Source organism: Photinus pyralis, unplaced genomic scaffold, assembly GCF_008802855.1.
Source record: "Photinus pyralis isolate 1611_PpyrPB1 unplaced genomic scaffold, Ppyr1.3 Ppyr1.4_LG6, whole genome shotgun sequence".
Lineage (NCBI taxonomy): Eukaryota > Metazoa > Arthropoda > Insecta > Coleoptera > Lampyridae > Photinus > Photinus pyralis.
In genome coordinates this window covers 8,970,157-8,989,752 of record NW_022170663.1, presented here as the reverse complement: position 1 = coordinate 8,989,752, position 19,596 = coordinate 8,970,157, and the positions used below count along the sequence as shown (strand labels likewise).

General features: G+C 35.2%; 1 protein-coding gene across 2 annotated transcripts in view; it reads left to right on the top strand.

Moving 5' to 3' along the window:
* The window catches only part of LOC116173381 (WD repeat-containing protein 47-like), a 75,040-nt gene extending 55,869 nt beyond the window's left edge, over positions 1–19,171 (top strand). For both annotated transcript variants that reach the window (XM_031490820.1, XM_031490819.1), the window contains exon 5: positions 18,946–19,171. In XM_031490820.1, coding sequence (XP_031346680.1) covers positions 18,946–19,140 — 195 coding nt within the window. In that variant the 3' untranslated portion in view covers positions 19,141–19,171. The remainder of the gene's footprint in view (positions 1–18,945) is intronic.
* Positions 19,172–19,596: the final 425 nt, after the last annotated feature.

The following is a 19,596-nucleotide window of genomic DNA, read 5'->3' as shown; positions in this document are numbered from 1 at the left end:
TAGTCTATAACTTTTGATTGAGAAGTCTGATCGAAAAAGTACGAATTGTTTTGGATTCTACGCACCAAAATTAATAAGAAAAAGTGTTTTCCCGAGAAATTTTGGTGTAGTCGATTTTTGGTAAAAAAGGAAGGTTATACACTGCCTTTTTTTTGAGTCCCGAAAAAAAAATTGTCTCAGATCGACCGGGAAAAAAATATTCTTATAGAATGTGCCCTGTAGAATCCATAATTTCAAACAGTTCGATGATTGGGCTACTAGTTGAAAAGTTACAGCCCTTTGAATTTTCTTTCGAAATTGGTTTCTAGTCTATAACTTTTGATTGAGAAGTCTAATCGAAAAAGTACGAATCGTTTTGGATTCTACGCCCCAAAATTAATAAGAAAAAGTGTTTTCCCGAGAAATTTTGGTGTAGTCGATTTTTGGTAAAAAAGGAAGTGCCTTTTTTGAGCCTCGAAAAAAAATTGTCTCAGATCTACCGGGAAAAAAAATTTTCTTATAGAATGTACCCTTAGGCCAAGAAATATACCAAAAAAAGGGGGTGTAGGCGAAATAATTCTCGGAAAGCTGGAATTGGTTTTAATTGCTTTATTTGGATGAAAAAAGAGTTTTTTGAAGTTTGCACCAATTTTCTGCTTGTGCTGTACGGGCAGTGTTGCAAAAATCTAGAAATTTTTCGACTTTTTTCAGTTTTTCGCTAATAACTTTTAAACGTTGCATTTTATAGAAAAATTCTATTCTTTCGTAAATTAAAGTACATGGAATTCTACGTCGAATGAGCCCCACATATAAAAAATTGAGTAACATGGTATGTACGATATGCATGTCCAAAAAACAACCATTTTTCTAATTCCTTAAGAAAAAATTCCCCTACTCACTTCAAAATGTCAAGAAAAGTTAAAGAAAATATATTATTTCTTCACTCGTTCAGCGGATGCGATACATCGTCATCCATTTTTAGACAGGGGAAGATGAAGCTTGTAAAGCTTCTCGAAAAAGATGCGGAGGTACAAAGAATTGTTGAAATATTTAACAATGGCGACGCGACTACAGAGGAAATCGGTGCTGGCGGCGTAAAAATAATTAGAGCATTGTATTCGGGATCGCTCCTTCAATCTCCCTCTTTGAATGAGACACGCTTTAAACACACCAAGTTCTTAGTACAGAATACTTTCAACTTAGCCACTCTTCCTCCAACTGAAGAAGCTCCTAAACTGCACGCACTGAGGGTCTTCCTTCATAAAATTAATATGTGGAATGATCATTTCGTGAACCCACTTGAATGGGGTTCGAAGCTTACAAAGCATGGGCTACTCCCAATGCCATCAACAGCCGAACTAACCCCGCAAGAATTACTAGTAACACTGCCTGCAAGTGTTTGAAGGGGTGGCGAAATAATTGTGGTTGCAGAAAACATGGAATGCAATATTCCTCAATATGCTATAATTGCAGAGGAGTGTCCTGCACGAATACACCAGAAGAAATGGATGACAACTCAAACTTAAACGACGACGAAATTATATATCTTCATTGTTTCTTTAGACACATAGTTCCGTTTCTTATTATAACAACCGATACTTACAAAACTTACGTATAAAAAACATCATAATGGTCGTTAGCTGAGGGATATTCATATTCAAGCAGTGTTTTCCTCCGGGGGTGAGCCAAAGCGATTTTCCCTTTCGGATAAAGGAAGTCCTTCCGGACTAAATAAGTCTCAATTTCTAATTTTCGTAGTAGCAAAGTAAAAAAACAAGAAAATTTTGCAATTCTTACGTTCGGGGTACCCTCTTTCACAAATCAAAGTCTCTCCCTGATAAATATCTCTCATTTCAACAACAGCGACTTTCATGGTATAGACAACTGGACAATATATATACTGTGTTCAATTGTTTATTCAAAGTTATATTTTATTGTGGGAATGCTGGTAATCTCCTTTACCTAAAATCTCATTTTCTGCAAAAAGCCTTTACAGTATAGATGCAAGAGACACACGTCGACTCCCCTACGTATAAAATACGAGGGTAAGAGCTTTCGAAGTCTACACCTTATAGCGCGCTCTAGAACACTTTAGCCAAGTCAGATTCATATCTTACGTAAAACATTTCCTTATTAATTATTGAATATTAATAATTTATTTAAATGTTTGTGTTCGCATCTATTTTACGTAATCATCAAATTTCATAAAAATTACGAACGTCTTGATCCAATTGTAATTATATTTATTTTGTGAAAGTGCCCCATTGGTACTGTTACTAAGACGTCCATATATCGATGTAATATTTACCACTATGTTATCTCATCTCGCATGTTCTTTTATAACATACTTCCATTCTATTAGGAAATTATTTGCATCTTATGTAACTAATATGTTAACATTTAGAATCGAGCGAAAGTCTAAACTGAGACTAGTCATTCAGTTTCCTTCTGTTGTCTGGGACAGAAATGTCATAAATGGTTGTGAAAACGGCGGTGGTCTAATTATTATGTTTATCTTCACAACAATTGCATTAAAGCCGACATTTCGTAATAGTGACTGCAATTACCTGTACAAAAGAGAAGGTGGTTATTATCGATTGGTTTCCAAATCTTACCTCGCTACTTTTAAACCGATTTCAACGAGTCTAAAAAAACTGAATCTGGCGTGTAATTTAGATTACGAGAAAGTGAAATGAAAGTGATTTTGTTTTTCAAGTGTCAATAAAGTTTTAGGACACTTAAAGTGATTATTTTAGGTGCACTTAGCTCTGGTTAGCCCGAGATGCTAGAAGTGTGGTGTTTGTGAAAATGTTAGCAAAGTCGAGGGGGTTGATCGAGAAGAAAACAGTGCCAGTGCATCGTTTCGCGGAACTTTTGTGTTCTTGCCTCCATCGCGATCCCAAACCGCCCCCGTTGTCTACAATTCCTCCTCATATAATACTGAGCGATGCCATTTTTCAGTTCGATGGCACTCTGACGTGTGATAGTGAAAGGGTGTTCGGTGGCAAGCCAAACTTTAGACGGACTAATAGGATGGTTGTTCGATTTCAGGACGATATATCTGAATACAGCAGCTCGGTAGGTAATTATGTGAATGATCTGAATTTTGTTGTTCTGGATGATCTTGTGCTAAAGACTTTGCACCCACCAAGCGGTTAATTTTTTAATTGATAATTAGCTGTAGGTGAAAAATGGTTGGGATGGGCCGATATATCAATATTATTTGACCAAATTTTACTTTCTAATAGCATCGAATAAGGAACCTATAGACTTCCGTGTTTAGTACGCGAAGTGGGGAATATTTTTTCGGGAAGGTTTCTACTCTTATTGACTTTTTCAGGTGTGCATTTAATAACAAGAGGCGAATTTAACCATTGATAAGTGATATACCTACAAAAGAAAATCACCGTGTTTTGTTCGTTGGATATTCGTATCGTGTACTACAAATAAAACCGGACTCGATATGTCAAATAATGTGGTTTTGAAAGTCATGTGGGTAAAGTTATTTTCAATTATGGATAAAAGCGGAAGTGCGAGTGGTTATAAAGTTTTTGAGAAACCGCAACGGGAATCATATCAAGATTAGAACCTGCTCTTGGGGATTCACCACATTCGTGAGCTTTTGGCGGTTCCGTGAGTAATGAACCACGTTTGCGACGTTCGAACGAAACTATCACCGCCCTCGAGTCTTACGTTTTGGTTTTGACCGAGGGGTAAACCATTTCGAATTTTGAGTGCACTAAAATTCTAACAAATTATAGAAAATTCTAAAAATTGTATAAAATAATAATATTGTGTGTGTACGTTCGGAAAAAAAATCTAAAAAAATTATAGAAAAGTTCTACAAAATTCTAAAGATTCTAGGAAAATTCTACAAAATGCTACTAGTGTACACCAAAATTTTACAGTGACCCTTCGATTTTGAAAGTTCCCCGACTAGAGGTGCGAGGGGATATAACTTTACAAATTCAGAGTGAAAATGTATTTGAGATCGAACCTTATTGAAATGTATAAAACGAGACTCTAGATGATTAGTAACCACGGATGAGACGTTGATTCACCACGACATATCAGAAACAGAATTTAAACAGCATTTAAAATATTTTTTTCTGACTGTATACACGTACGTTGATAATTTTCGCATTTTGTTCAACTTTTGGCATACCTACGGACACGAAAAATAGCAGACCGGATTTTTGAAAAAATATTTTGAAACGCCACAACGTCATCGAACATTTTTTTTTCAATTAATTGAACATTTTTATTAAATTATTCCAATCACCTTATTTATCTGTGTACAGCCTCAAAAATTGTAGCCAGGTTTTATTACAAAAAACGGAGGAAAAAAATCAAAAACTAACATATTGTTTGTGGGCAAACCGGTTACTTTGATTTCGTTAAAATTTTGCAAATGTACACATTAGGTATAAAGGATGTGCGACAGCGGCCGCCCTATTTCCACTAATGTACCTTTTACCTATTGCATTTCATTCATTCATTCATTCGCAGAGGTTTGAATAAGGGAGGATAAACGATTATTTTGATTAAAAAAACAGTACCAGATACGAAGATGCCAAAAAAACCGAAATTTGCCGATTTTGTTTTTATTTTATTCTGATGTTTTTTCTTAAAAAAAATAAATAAAACACTTTCACGTTGCCACTAGGTATTGCAGCTCTACAAGACAGCATTAAGAGATTTTTAATACAACTTTTTGTTTCGGAGAAATTATCAACTTTATTTTTTTTACATGGCCCTTAAAAAAAGTACCCACTGTATTGAGTAGCATTTTTTATTACGAATACAATGATGTACAGCCCGCAAAAAAAACAGAAGTTGAAAATTGATAGTTGAACAGAATGGTGCACCTACGCACAACGCCCTGATCGTGCGAGAATACCTATCGGATAAATTTCCTAGAAAATTGAAAATTCTTATCCTGGACACAATATATCTTTGTAAATATCCATTTTATCGAAAAAAGATTCAAATAAAAGGGTATTTAATTTTTTATCACGACATTTTTTGTTTTATTTATTTTTTTAAAACAAAAGCACAACAGATAATTTTTTTAATAACACGTATTAATCCAACTTATTTGATGTCGGTGAAATTGCTTTTTAATATTAAAAATAGTCGTATGCAAAAAGTTTATCTTGAAGGGTAGAGTATACATACACATTTCTACTATCTTTGTTGCCCGACTAAGAATTTCACAGTCTTTTTCACATGTACGTCGTCCTGAGGTATATTTTGTATATATCCAAACTTTATTCAGTGCGAGTCGTAGCTGAATTTAAATTTAATGGATATAATGGAAATATAAAAGAAAAATGACGCAGTAGATTCTCCTCAAGGGACGTATTATCCTTCAGGACGAGTTTTCTTAATGCCATTTATTCCGGACACGAGAATTTTCTTCGGCACCTTGACAAAGAATTTCACGATATCGCTCTCCATTTTCCGTTTTATAAAAAAAGTCAAATTATTCTCCTTGCCGTATTTACCCAAATCTCTACCTTTTAATGATGTAGACGTGTTTCGGTGTGCAGGAGCTTTCTGCAACTCAAATGCAGTAATTTTGGCTGTTGTGAAATGCTTTTAAGATTCAGACCATACAAATTTGATTTTGGGGATATTTTTGTAAAGAATGTAACCAGGGATTTCGGAAAATAATAGAAAATCCGGTGTGTTTATTTTTCTTACTAATGCAAATGGCTCTCGGGCTGGGTAATGTTTAAGGCCCTTTTTTTATTAAAAAAATTGATGAATTGGGGATGAATGTCAAAGAAATGGGCACCGATCTACTGTTTTCAGTGCATTTCTTGAATTCTAAATAGGCGTATATCCCCGTGCAATACTAATGCAAACTAGTAAATGCGTCAATGTATATATAATCAATTAAAAAATAAAATGAGTAATAGATTATTTAAAAAAGTGTACATTTTCCTTTCACTTTAACTTATAAATTAAACTCTTAAAACCTAAAAGGGACAATTTCATTTGTAACACATACAAGTTAAGTGCTATTTTACTAAATATCCAATTAATCCAATTCCATATTAATTAAATTTCTCATAACCGTAAGTGATTAATCTTTAATTCCATGTTTTGTTTTTGTTAACCTTCTGTTCTGAGAGTAATTACTAACAGAAACCACATCGAGAACAGAGAAAAACCGCCCCTTAGCGTAAGTTGTCAGGGAAATTTAATTGACAGTTAGCTTTAACCACGTTAAGAGTTTTACTAATCGGTGGAATGCTCGCCAAATGTTAATCTAACAGATGCCACGGCATATTCTCAACAATGTACTAATTACGCCAATTATCTGTAATGAGTATTTAATCGCTGTAATTTTTTACCGTTCTTCTCCTACGTTCGTGTTTTGATTTCGTGAATATTTCGCAATCTGACCCATTTACCGCATCAAATATATTTCTATTTTTGGTGTTCATTTTTTGGAGACGGGAAGGTACGGCTTTGTCGTTGACCGAGGAAGCCTTTAATTTAATGCCAAATTAAGGAGCCGTTGGCATATTTCCTATTGTGAAAACTTCGCTTTCAAATAATTTTGTACGTAATGATTAGTTAAAGTCAATTGTAGTGATTAAGATGTAGGCATTGTGCAACATCGGCTTCCAAAACTGAATTGGGATGTTTCGTCATTTGGTGATGAGATGTCGGTTTGCAAGCAAATAGGTGATGTGGCGAGATGGATTCTGTAATGGTACGTCTTTTTAATTTATAACTTTTTGGATATTGTTTAATTTCCCAGCCCTGATGATCATAATCCAGTCTAAATGTCCTGAATATTGTTAACGCGGATAACTTTTGTTTGCATTGTTTAAATACTCTAAAGTTTAAACAGTGACATAAGATTAGAAATACTTCCTACAATAGGTGGTTGTCCCAATTTACGAGAATTGGTAACAATATTACCACATTTATAAAAAGAAAACGAAACCAGTACGTCTGAATTTGTTGCTTTTTTGGTGGGGTCTTGAAAACAAAATAATGCTTTGTCTTTTAAACTGGGTGACTCCCAGAGCGTTCTCAATTTTTTTTATAGATGGTGGAACTCTATAAAACAACCCTTTCCAAAAATTGTCTCGATGATTTTTGTATATCGACGGACTGTGAATATACAAAAATCATGGGGGCTCTAAAGACCACATTATCCACTTGATATGATGATATCCCCAAAATATTACTGAGGTCGTTGCCAAATTCATTTCCAAGCCACGCGCTTGTACTATTAACGATTGCTTTGAAGCTGGGCTTATCACAGATGTCTTAAAGCTCGCCAGGATTCGTTTTCTATTTAAATCAAAAGATAAAACGAAGAATTATAGTCCCACGGCCATTCTGTGGATCTTTTCTAAAATAATAGAGTAAGCCTTCAAAAACCCGAACAACTGAATCTTTCAGACAAAACCTCACCAATAAACAAGATACGAAGAATCGCGTACGATTTTCAGTAGGGGAATTTTTTAATTCGGCTCATATTTAATAGCACTGATCCTTGAACTTGTACGATTGACGAAAGTCATCACAGGGCCTTTGTATATTCTTAAAAAAATTCTACTAAATCATGCCACAACAGGTCCAAACCTAAGTTTTGTCGATATTGTAGCCCCCAGAACTGCCCCCCACGGACCCGTGCCGCCCATGGGGACTACATTTATAATATGAGGGTAGTTATAGAACAGTTCTTTAAGTATAATAATTCGATTCCAATAGGGGAGTTGTCTGTTAAAAAGACACGTTGACTGAGCAGGATCATTCTCCATCGATCTTCATCTTCTAAAACCGAAAATGGTTACTTTGACATAAATTATACATCAAATATCGCGATTGATATTAAATCTACAAATATCATCCCTTAAATTACGACAATAAAATTTATACACATAGGCTTTATTCTTTTAAAAATAAGTTGTAATAATGTATGCAGTTTTTCTTGCATACGCGCTCCTTCTATATTCAAATTTGCATAAATCCACTTTACACAAATTTCACACCACCATAACTTCTATAATAATTATTTTTCACTCGACACAAAAATAATTTAGTGAAATTAGTAATTTGACTAATTTATAGTGTATAGCATGGGCACATTTGAAAACCAAGCTCTGTGACTAGCAGGAAGCTTTTAATTTTGTATATCAAATGGGTGCCGTAATATGCTTTTTATGTTTTTTAAGAATGTCATATGAAAATTTGTACATTAGCAATTAGGGATTTTTAAGTGAAGTGACTTAAAAATTAGGCAAAGATCCTTTTTCATCAATTAATTGATTTTCGATTAATTCCTCGTAGAAGGGTCCAACAAGTTTTTAATTCCGTTATTTTGTACTTTTTGTACCGCAGGAATTTTATACCATTATCCGTACAATTTTTTATGCTTTGATTTTGTAATCATTTTAAATGATTTGTACCGCAGCCCTCAAATTTGGATTCAACAAGTGCTGTAACAACATTTTGGTATAAAAAAATGAAATTTTGAACTCGGAGTTACAGCATTCAGGTATACTCAGAGCATCCACTTGAATTTCACGAAAAGATGATCAAATGATAGTACATACCGAGGGCAAGCAATCACGACACGAATCTGTATAATATGGACCATAATTGTGCTACAAAAATCTGCAACCGTAACATAGCCCAAACTGCAAAAACGTGGTGGTACAAATTAGTACAAATTTTTAAAATTTTTTGAGTATATAGGCCAGGGTTGTGCCCCAATGGTTTGGTCCTAGTGTTTAAAACGTGGCGGTATACAATCTGGCACCTGACTTAAAAATTAGCACAAAATAACGGGATTAAGGATTCTATTTAATTTTTATGGATCTGCTCATTTGGAACTGACTCAATACTAGCGGTCGAGTCAGCAACATTTTGGATAATAGTCCCAATAGTCCAGTCAAATTAGACAAAATAAGGGCCAAACCCGGAAATTTGAAAAAACAAGCAGAAAATTGGCATACATGTTCAGGATAGTGCCAGAACCAATTTCCGAAAAGTCCTAAAAGATCCCGGTTGGGGAACGGACGCCATCTTGAAAAAACTACCCCTAAACTCGATTTCTCGAGTTTTGAGCAAAACTACTGAACCAATGGTCTGATTCTCGTTGCTAAGGTGTCAAAATGTTTGTTTTAATGTGTATTTGGAGTAAAAAGAAGCCCTTGGAAATTCGAACTTTTTAGGAAAATCACCCCCAACCTGGATTTTTCACGTTTTCGGCATTTGTTGTTTTGTTTGCGTAATCCTAGGATTGGTTGGACGAAGTCCTCCACCTTTTCCTATCCTGCGCTAATCTTTTCAGTTCTACATAACTACCCTTGCCTACGTCCCTAACTATTTGGTCTATGTGTTTAAGTATCTGTGGTCCTTGCTTGTCCTCTCTGGTCCGGTCTTGCCCTCTGTCCTACCCCTTCTATAGCTAGTAGTGCTATTCCTCCGTGTCTTAGCACATTCGCTATCATTGTATCTCGTCTTCTCTGTACGGTTTTCAACATTTCCCTATTTCCTGTACTAGCTCCAAGACTGCTTCGTTTGTTACCCTATCCATCCAGTTAATCCTCATTCTATCCTACTTTTGCCTGCCTATCGTCCAGGTTTCGCACCTGTATGACCTACACTCCATTTGTACGTTTTTAGCAATCTTTTCCTAATTCCTATATTTATCTCGGATCTTAGCAGGTCCCACTTTTATGCCCATGCTTTTTTAGCCTGCGCTATCCTGGATTTTATATCTTCCTTGCAACGATTATCTTGTGTAACCTTACTACCTAAATAGCAAAAGGAACGGTTATCTTAGAAAGTGTTCATTTATGTAATACGGAAACTGGTTTCCTCATCGGCAGCTAAAGGGGCGCTAGAAGTTAAATCACCTTCTGTTTCCAATTCCTAAAAGAAATAAATAAATCTGGAAGCTACGGTTTCTTAGTAACGAATGTGCGAATAGTTGAAAGGATTCCGCTTATTTACATTAATTGTAAAATGCATTTAAATATTTTTTACGTGCAACTTAACCTGACTGCAAATAATAATGAAAAATATAATGAATAAAATAGTGTTCATTTAGTACTCTCAATCTCAAACAATAGCCGGAAAAGAGAGAAACCCATGATGGGGGTGGTTTTTTTAAAAAGGTCACAGTTGCAAGGGCATCGTATTATACGAAATAATTATTTCACCTCAAAACAAACATCAAAACAACCATTTTGACACCTTGACGACGAAATTTGGACCATCCGTTCATTTGTTATGCTCAAAAATCGGAAAATCAAATTTAGGGGTAGTTTTTTCAAGATGGCCCCCAACCGGGATCTTTTGGGACTTTTCAGGATTTAGTTCTAGCACCATCCTCACCAAGTATGCCAATTTTCAGCTTGTTTTTTCAAATTTCTGAGTCAATGTCTACTTTTACTGGACTTCAACCCTTTGTTCTCCAGTTTGGGCCGCAGTATAGTGCGGATGGAATCAGATTAATCCTCTAAAAAGCATTATGCAGGTCACTCTGTAATTGGGCGCAAGCCTGTTGAGAATAAAGTATCTAAAATCTCTCCTGGAAGTTTTAAAAATGTGCCACAAAATGCAAAGTCGCATATGTGTTTCTTTTTGATAAAATTTCACGGTCGTCTTTGAAATCTGCAAAATTCTTCAGATCATGTGCAAATGGCAGAACGTTTGTCGGATCAAACAAATTACATGCCTATAATTATACCACCCGTAAAAGAATAAAAGGTGGTAGCCACACATATCGTCACGAACTTCAAAAATTTGCGACTCACGTTACAGATGCTAAAACTCATTAATTTCTCAATAAGTTGATCAAATGCAATTAGTTGTGACTTATTAAAAATTCGTTTTGGTGGTCCCATGAGTACAATTTTTAACACTTGCGCGTTAAATTCGCACTTGACATTTGAACAGTGAAAGGGACAGTCGAGGAGACGTTTTTATCTTACGTAATTAGAGTGATCTAAAATTTGATTTGTTCCGTTAATGAAGTTAAATCATAGACAATTAACAGATGTTGGCAAACTTTCAAAAAAACGTATCGGGTAAGTGCTGCTTAGAAGAGGAAATGAGTTTATTCGCATTGGTGGGGCAGTAAAGTAGGTTATTTTGCACGTACGCGAAGAAGTCTTCAGAGTAAAGCCGCCGTTATGTTCGGTAGTGTTAATGTTCGTAGTGCTTGTGCGTGATTTATGAAAATGGGTGATCTTCTTCTGAAGCAGCGACCGCCAACGGTGAAGCACTGGCAAAGTCTCGAGATGCTGTCTCGAAGAGGGTGGCCGCCGGTCCACCCCCAATACTTGGCCCACAATCGGCAGATCTTAAGCTTTAAACCGCCAGATTGGCGTGAGCGTGGCAACTATATACTGCCCCATTCCACTTATAACTCGTCAAATTATTGCCAGATAAACAAGTCGCGGGATTACTGTTACTTAGCACCCTATTACAGAAACGCGATGCCTCCACCCCCAAACCCCAACAAAGATCGCCTCCTAATGATCGATCCGACTCGTCGAAGGGTGACCTCCAGAAAGGCCGAAGTTCATCCTTGCCAGTGTAGATCGAGATCTTTAGATGATGTCAGACCAGAATTCGTCGAAATGTCCTCCGAGTGGGAGGAGGACGAAAACGGAAACAAAATCGGCCGAAGACACAAGAATAAAAGCAACTACGATAAACACAGCAAAAAGTATCGCAGTAACAGGAGATCGATGGACAACCTGCTTCTTGATAATTACGACGTTGCGCAAAATTTACAGGTATACTTTACCTTTTTTGCTTGCACCTCGCCTGATTTCACTTTTATTCACAAAAATGACCGAAACGAAATGTCATCCTGAGGAGAAAGTTCGCCGAACGTGCTCGGATCTTTATACGCTCATTTATTTAAATTTTCGTATATAAAAGAATTTGCTTTCTTTCTTAGATTCGTATTATTAAGAAAACGTTTTTCGCATGTAGTGCAGTGCCGCAATTAAAATGGTAACAAATCTAAACTCATTTTTAATTAGGGACCGTGCGAAACAATGCGGGTAGCTAATTGTTATTATTGTGTTTGCATAACGTATTTATGATTAATGATTCTATTTACTTTCTGTAACAATTGCATCGTGTACTTTGCGTTACGAAACTGAAAAAGAATTTCTCTTGATAGCATCTATTTCATAATTTGCAATATTTTAAACAATCCAGACATTCCTGGCTATTGAATGTTAATGAAGTAGCACTCTTGGCAACTAGGAAGAAATTGAAAGTTTAATCGAACAATTTAGAATTTGTTGAAAAACATATGTTATTTCAAAAGCACCTGCATCTGTGGCAATTTGGATCATTCTGATTCTGGACATATTTTGGGAACGTTAACTTAACGTTTATAATAGTGTGGGCGGTTTTACGAATCAAAACTTAGAAAGGTGTCATCCCCTCTTATTTCTCGCATAATAATAATGTTTTTGTGATCATAATTACAACAACTTACCTGCTTATTAGTTTTCTGTAGATACAGCTACTTGTATGTCATTCACTTCTTAAGACGGCTCTGTCTTTACGAATTTCATCAGCCAAAAGTTTAAGATGTACGTTTCAACTTTTCCCCTCAAATTTTTAACTCTTCAACACATAAAAACCCTGTGTGTCACACGTTCATAGAAATATTTTGCAACTATGTATTCCTACTCGCAAGCACTCATTCATTACCCATCCACCTATTGAGATGAAAGGTTAAGACAGGATAAAGTTAAATTTCACCCCGCTTTGAATCAAATTTAACGTGTTCGACTATTCCTTGCGCTGTGATTGAAGATATGTAACATTTTCTGTACCTGGTCGTTTTATTTTCAAAAAGTAGCACAGAAAGTCCGATGTCTTGCTCTCTTTCCTGTTAAGTTGATAGACGCGTTGACTTGATCCACAATAACCTCTGAGAACACTTTTTGCGAGTAACTTATTGTAAAACATAATATGAAGATAGTCGAAAAATTGATGTTTTTTGCAAATTGACTTTAAAGTGGTTCAATACCACTACAACCCGCAATCTTAACAACTTCAATTTAGTCACACAGAGAGCTTTCGGAACAATAACAATTCACGGAATATTTATTTCCTGGAATGCATGTAGCTGGGGGGTTTTCTTAGAGTATCCCCCAAATTGAGAAACCTTTACTACTTTTGTGATAATTTTTTAAGGAGCGTTATCGATTTTTTATTATTCCTTTAAACGTTTTGAGAGACAACACAGTACAGTGGGAGATATGGAATACCTTTCAGCCAAAGAAAGTTCGATAGCCCTTCCTGAAAAATAATCACAAATGTACTAAAGGTTTTAAAATATGGGGGAGAGTTTAAGACCGGGGGGTCTAATACCCCCAGCCACACATCGGTGTACGTTACAGGAAGGAAGAGATTTCGGGAAATAACAATTCACGGAATATTTCTTTCCTGAAAAGCATTTTAGCTGGGGGGTATTTTTAGACTCTCCTCCAAATTGAGAAACCTTTAGTACTTTTGTGATAAAAAGGGCCATCGAATTTTTATTATTTCTTTAAACGTTTTGAGGAACCACGCAGCAACTGGGAATTTGGTCGATATGGAATACCTTTCAGGCAAAGAAAATTCGATACCCCTCCCTGAAAAATAATCACTAAAGTACCAACCATCCGAGCGCGAGAAATACTTCTTTTAAAATTAGCAGGCAAACTGAACATTCTTCCTAAAATTGTATCTATAATGCGTTTCCCGTATGGAAACATTTCAAAGTTTGCAAGAGGGTGCAATATGTCTTCTAAAAAAATTTCTTGAGTTGTGGATCACTGGAGTTCTATCTATAATTCATTTCCCGTATGGAAAATGACAGAAGTCTAGAACTATGAGGGGTGTACAGGAACTCAACTTAATTCTAATTTTATTTCTAAGGGTGCTATGTTCACGCACATGGATCTCAAACTGTATCCACGAAAACCTAAACCCCCAAACACTAAAAAAATTAGGTAAATTCAGTAAAATTACAAAGCAATTCGAAAAACTCACAAAATTCACGTTTTCAGAAATTCATTATCTACAGAAAAGTGTAAGAACTCTAAAGTAGCTCATAAAGGACCCCATAGACGATATTGTCATCCGATTTGCACGACGTGCCCTTCAGAATGGTTTCGTTAATTTACTTACCCCATTCTTCGAATTTAAGCTTTTCAGTTGTCCTTGACGTTCTTGGTGGCTGCTCGGCTATAAACTGCCCTTGACGTTGTTGGCAGTAATTCTTCGTCGCGTTTTAAAGCACGTTTAAGAATTTCTTCTAGAATATTACCTTCTTCAATCGTTTTAAGATACACTTTTTTGCGTTTTTGCCTCGGTTTTTACTAATACACTATTAGGTAAACAAATGACACCATAGCCACAGGCCAAATTGTAGTGCAAAGCACTCGTAGTTTTGATTCATTAAGAAATTTTTATTGTCCAGCAAGTGAAAATGAAACGTTATATGTACCGCGGGGATAATTGTATATTGATACGTCGTGGACAGCGGAAGAATTTGTAATTGTTTGTATAAACATCTTAATTGTACATAAATACATAAATAAGTATTTGAAGATGCGGAATCGATCGTAGACAGACGTTGGACAAAATGGTAATCTCCTTTCACACTTTCCAAATCCACTCTTCTTAGTGTGTTGGTGTTTTAGAGCTTTTAAAAGGGATGGCGGATGGCGTTTTTCCTCGGTTGCCGAAAAGTGTTTAGGATAAAGTTGAGTTGCGACTAATGAATAAGTGAATCAGTATAAATATAACGAGCTGTAATTGGTGGATTCTAATCAAATCAGTATAAACATCAAATTTTCCGGTCGGAAGAAGATCGTTTTTGCACGATCGGGCGTTTTTGACATTTTACAAGATATGAGAGGAGGGTTGTAGGTCATACTTACCGCCCTAGACCTGTTAAATCTAATACGTACTCCAATCCCTTACGGTGATGTAACTTAATTACAACTCTTTATTTGGAAAAAAACATGTACAATTAACAACAAAGAAATACAAACAGTTAAGTACGACTAATAGAGAGCAAACATTTTAGCTATTTCATGTTGAATGTTGTAGAACAATATTTTGGACGAAGTTCCAGAAAATTTATCTTTTCGTCTTTGTGGTTAATAATTGTGTAAGTTCGCCGTATTCCAATATTTGGACAATTGTTTCCTGCAGGCTCCCGCTATTCCAATTATCAGCACTACCTGAAATTAATGAAACTCGATTGCACATTACACATCATCTATAATACTTTAAGTATTAAAAAATTCTTCAGTTAAGAATCGGTTCATGTCTTCTCTGGTAAACACATTAGATTTTCTTTCAAAAACGCTATTTATTTAGTGTATTTCGAAATGTCAGTCCGCAACATCGAATATTCAGCCCACAGACTGTTAGGAGATTATACCAAAAATTCCGTTTTAAATTAATATGGTGACTTCCATTTGGAATTAATTCTTTCTGACATACCTACCCACTGATTGTTCTCGATCGTGCAAAAATATTGTAAGCAAGGCGGATGGTATAAGTTTTTCTATAGGTCTGCCCTTGCCCTCGACCATAAGTAAACTTCACTTACCACCCTTGTAGCTTAATATACTATATGGCGAAACGAAATTTGGTTACCGCTCTATAACATTCGCGTACCGAGACAGTTGTAGAAATTCTTGGTTAATTACAGGGATCAATTATTTTTCCATCATCATCTTTCACTACGCTCTAGTTTAAAATTATTCCATTCCATTGTATAAACTTTTCTACTCTTCCAATTATACCACAAGAATGATATGCACCGAAAATTTTCTTTGACAAAGTAGTCATGCCCGTATAAATGAATGATTACCAAAAACCATTTCATTCATGTTCTTGATTGATTGATTCCAGATATGTCAACATGTTATTCATACGAAAAGTTGGAGCTAGGCCTGTATTGATTCGGCTTTCTTACTCGCGATTTTATTAATTTTGTTCACTGATTGTAATTTTTATGTTTGAATTTACTGACCGTGAAGCGTAAGTTTTTTCTGTAGTTGTGAAAGTGTGTTAGTGAATTAATTATCTTCATAAACATTATCTAGCTTAGATTTCGTGTTTTTTTAATCATAAGATCATAACGCAACGCCGCATGTAAGATGGCATTAATTGCAGTTTCTTGTAATGCAGGATATTTTAAATTTGCCTTATTTGTCAGTTGCAATATTTAAATAACACAGTTACATATTATGAGTCCAGGCGAATGGGGATTATTGCTTGCAAGTTAAGTTAGGATGTTTTTTTTTGGGAGCTTTCCATAGTGAATATACAGGTTGCACAAATTTCGTGTTCAGTACAGAAATTTCGCTAATTTGCATAGATAGAGACAGCGGAGATATGATCGCTTAAAAAAAGCGACAATTTAGTCCTTTAAATGAATGACAAACTACATTGATTTAGTCCACGGAGTATACAAAAAATAACATAATTGACGTTTTTGATTTGTGGTTTTAAAATGGTTATTTGGGGAGATATTTAAAAACTAAAAAAACTTTCTTTAGGGAACCTTTTCTGTTCTTTTAGATGATGGAAATGAATTTTCGTTATCATTAATATTTTATTTTATATCGATACCGAGTTTTGTTTTTCATATGACCACAATCTCTTAATAAATAAACTTAATAAATAAATAAACGCTCTTAATTGTGATAATATCTCTCTGACCGATCACAGACTGTCAGAGTTAACAACAAAATCAGTAGCCCTAAACCAATTAGGGTGGGGATTCCGCAAGGCTTACAGTATAATATTATCAAAATGTTTTATCAAATCGCAGTTGCTCCATCATGCACCTCTCTTTCTATTGAAAGCGGTTTTAGAAAGAAATGCCATATGGGGGTAAATTCGCCGATATTCCGCTTGCCCGTGAGGAACATTATTATCGTTTTTGTACTATAATCGAACTATTTCAACCTTTTCTTCTTCTGTAGAACCCATATTTTATAGCTGGAATGGAATAAAGTAATTTCGACAGCAGAATAAATAATTAATTATTAGTGGCGTTCAAATTATTTGTTTTGTCACGGCAACTGCGAATTGGTAAAACAGTTTGTAGTATAGTGTAAGTCAACATATGATATATTTATGAAATCAAAAAGAAAAGATCTAGTCAATTTTAATTCTAATATATAGGGCGTTCCATTAAAAATTGAAAAAATTTCCATTTTTACCAACTTTGCGATATTCATTTGTTTTTTTTCTACTTTTGGTTTTCTGGAGATTCCCCACAACTTTTGTATCTCTTGTATGAACCCGCTGTCCAACTGAATAACCCCGCACGTATTTTGTTTAAATTTCGGAAACTTAAATTAAGCATAGGGAAACGAAAAATAATGGTGTAATTTGTATTAAATTATTCGAAAGACATAAAGTATTCTCCCAGTCTAACAAACTTGCGTGGTTCCTCGAGGATGTCAAATAGGGAGTGGTTCGCGATACAGCCGCCCTGCTTACCCACGGCTTTGATTGTATACTTGCAACATATCAGTTAATTTATTAAACCACACTAAAGCATATTGACAGCTATTAAAGGATTGTTTGCATGGCATGCTATAAAATTCCTCACGATTTCTGTTACACTTGATGCATAAAGAGGATTGTTTCTATAGCATACTACAACATTTTGAAAAATTAGCTTCTTTAATTTTTTGTGTGAAAAATTCGAATCAAAAGTACTTACTTATCTTTAGCAATAATCGTTGAATTTAGGGAGATAAATTCTATCAAATTCAATTAAAAAACATAATCATGCCATTTAAAATATTTGAGTCCACTATTAGTAGTCACCGAAAAGAATAATTTAAAACGTTCTAATGATGGCCGTTTTGTAGTATTTTTGCTGTCATTAAATATGGTTTTTATTGCATTGAAGTCGGACTGTAGGCGCCACAGCTTGCGGTTACACCCTGTATAATTGATAAAAAAGTATGGGGTGTTCCATTAGAAAAAATTGAGTTTTACATACTCAATGTTAGTAAGATTCAGGAATCTTTGCTTAAGGCCCCGGTTGTACTATTGTGAAGATGACTAACTTAGCTACCTACTTTATCTGTTAAATGCAAATACCTCGGCAAATACATCACTGATATCTTTTAAGATAAGCTAGAAATAAATGTTTTATGTAAAAAGCGACGTTTGTAATACAAGTGACAGTAAAAAATTTACTACCTAAAAGGGTAGGTTACTATAAGTTCTCTGTCTTGTATTCTAAAAGTCAAGGTTTAGCTTTTTCTCCGGTATATGCTTTTAAAAAGAAAAACAAAATGATTGTGTAGTGGCGAATTATTACTATTATTACCCGTGCTTTGTGAAATTCATTAATCTTTAAGCAATATTCAACTTCATGCGTGAGATTGTAGAATTATTGGCTATGAAGAAACTAGGAAATGTACATCTGGCCAACAGTTTAAATTTACAAGCTTTTGGTTCATGATCATGAAAGCTATCTCAACATTAATTACATCTGCAGGTAGTAAGTTTTAAATTTCATTGTACTATAATTGAAGAAATTATTGCTTTCTTTAATGAAATTAAAAATCTTCACTCTTCAAAGGTCGTCAGTGGGTATTAGGTCAGTACTTCAGAATTCATCTTCAGATGCTTATTTTGATGAAACGTGGATTATTGGCATAGTTTCTCGATTATTTTTCTAGGTACCTACACGCTTCATTGAATTCAATACATACGGATTTCCTATTGGTACAGCTATAACTGCGTTCATTTTAATAATACATAGATCCGTTACACATTAGCGTTTTTCAAAAGTATTTGCTACTGCCGTGTTATTAATTTAATAAGCACTCTATTCGTGCATCGGTAATTACAAGTCAAGTTTAATCAAGCGACTTTGGAAAGTAACGGCCGTAACACGTTTTAAATTTTTTGTTGCAGACGAAAAGTATCGATTTGGACAATAGCGATGCAAGTAGCGGGACTAGGCCTCGGTTTGTTGCCGTTACGACCCTCGAAGATGTCCAGGCGGTTCGCTGTGCAGAATTCCACCCCGGTGGTCAGCTGTACGCCGTCGGATCCAATTCGAAAACTCTTCGAATATGTGGATATCCGAAATTGGGTGACGTTAGGTGAGTAGTACGCTCGCTATAACGAAATTGAAATTTTGCAACTTTCTCCTTGATAATTGCATTCGTGAGTTTGTCATGTTTCTTTGCCTAATAAATAAATTTCGAATTTATTATTGTTAATAGTTATGATTAAAATTGCAGTAAAACGCAATAATTAGCCGAATCAATTGGTTGTAAAATCTGTGCCACTTCACTTATGTTAATTTAATGTAATAAACTTGTTTTCGTAGTTTTTAATTTTAAATACCGTAGCTATACGGGTTAGTGATATACAAATGAGTGGCCCATTTCTTCTTGACCTTCAACGTATGAAACTTACGTAAGAAGGTACAGTAGCTCAAAACTAAGAAAAACTGTAACGGGTAACTGTTATAAGCGCAGCATTCCTGCTTTGCTAGCATGTATTACCCGTAATTTGTATCTTTAAGCACGTTTGTGCAACATCAAGACATGTTTCCAA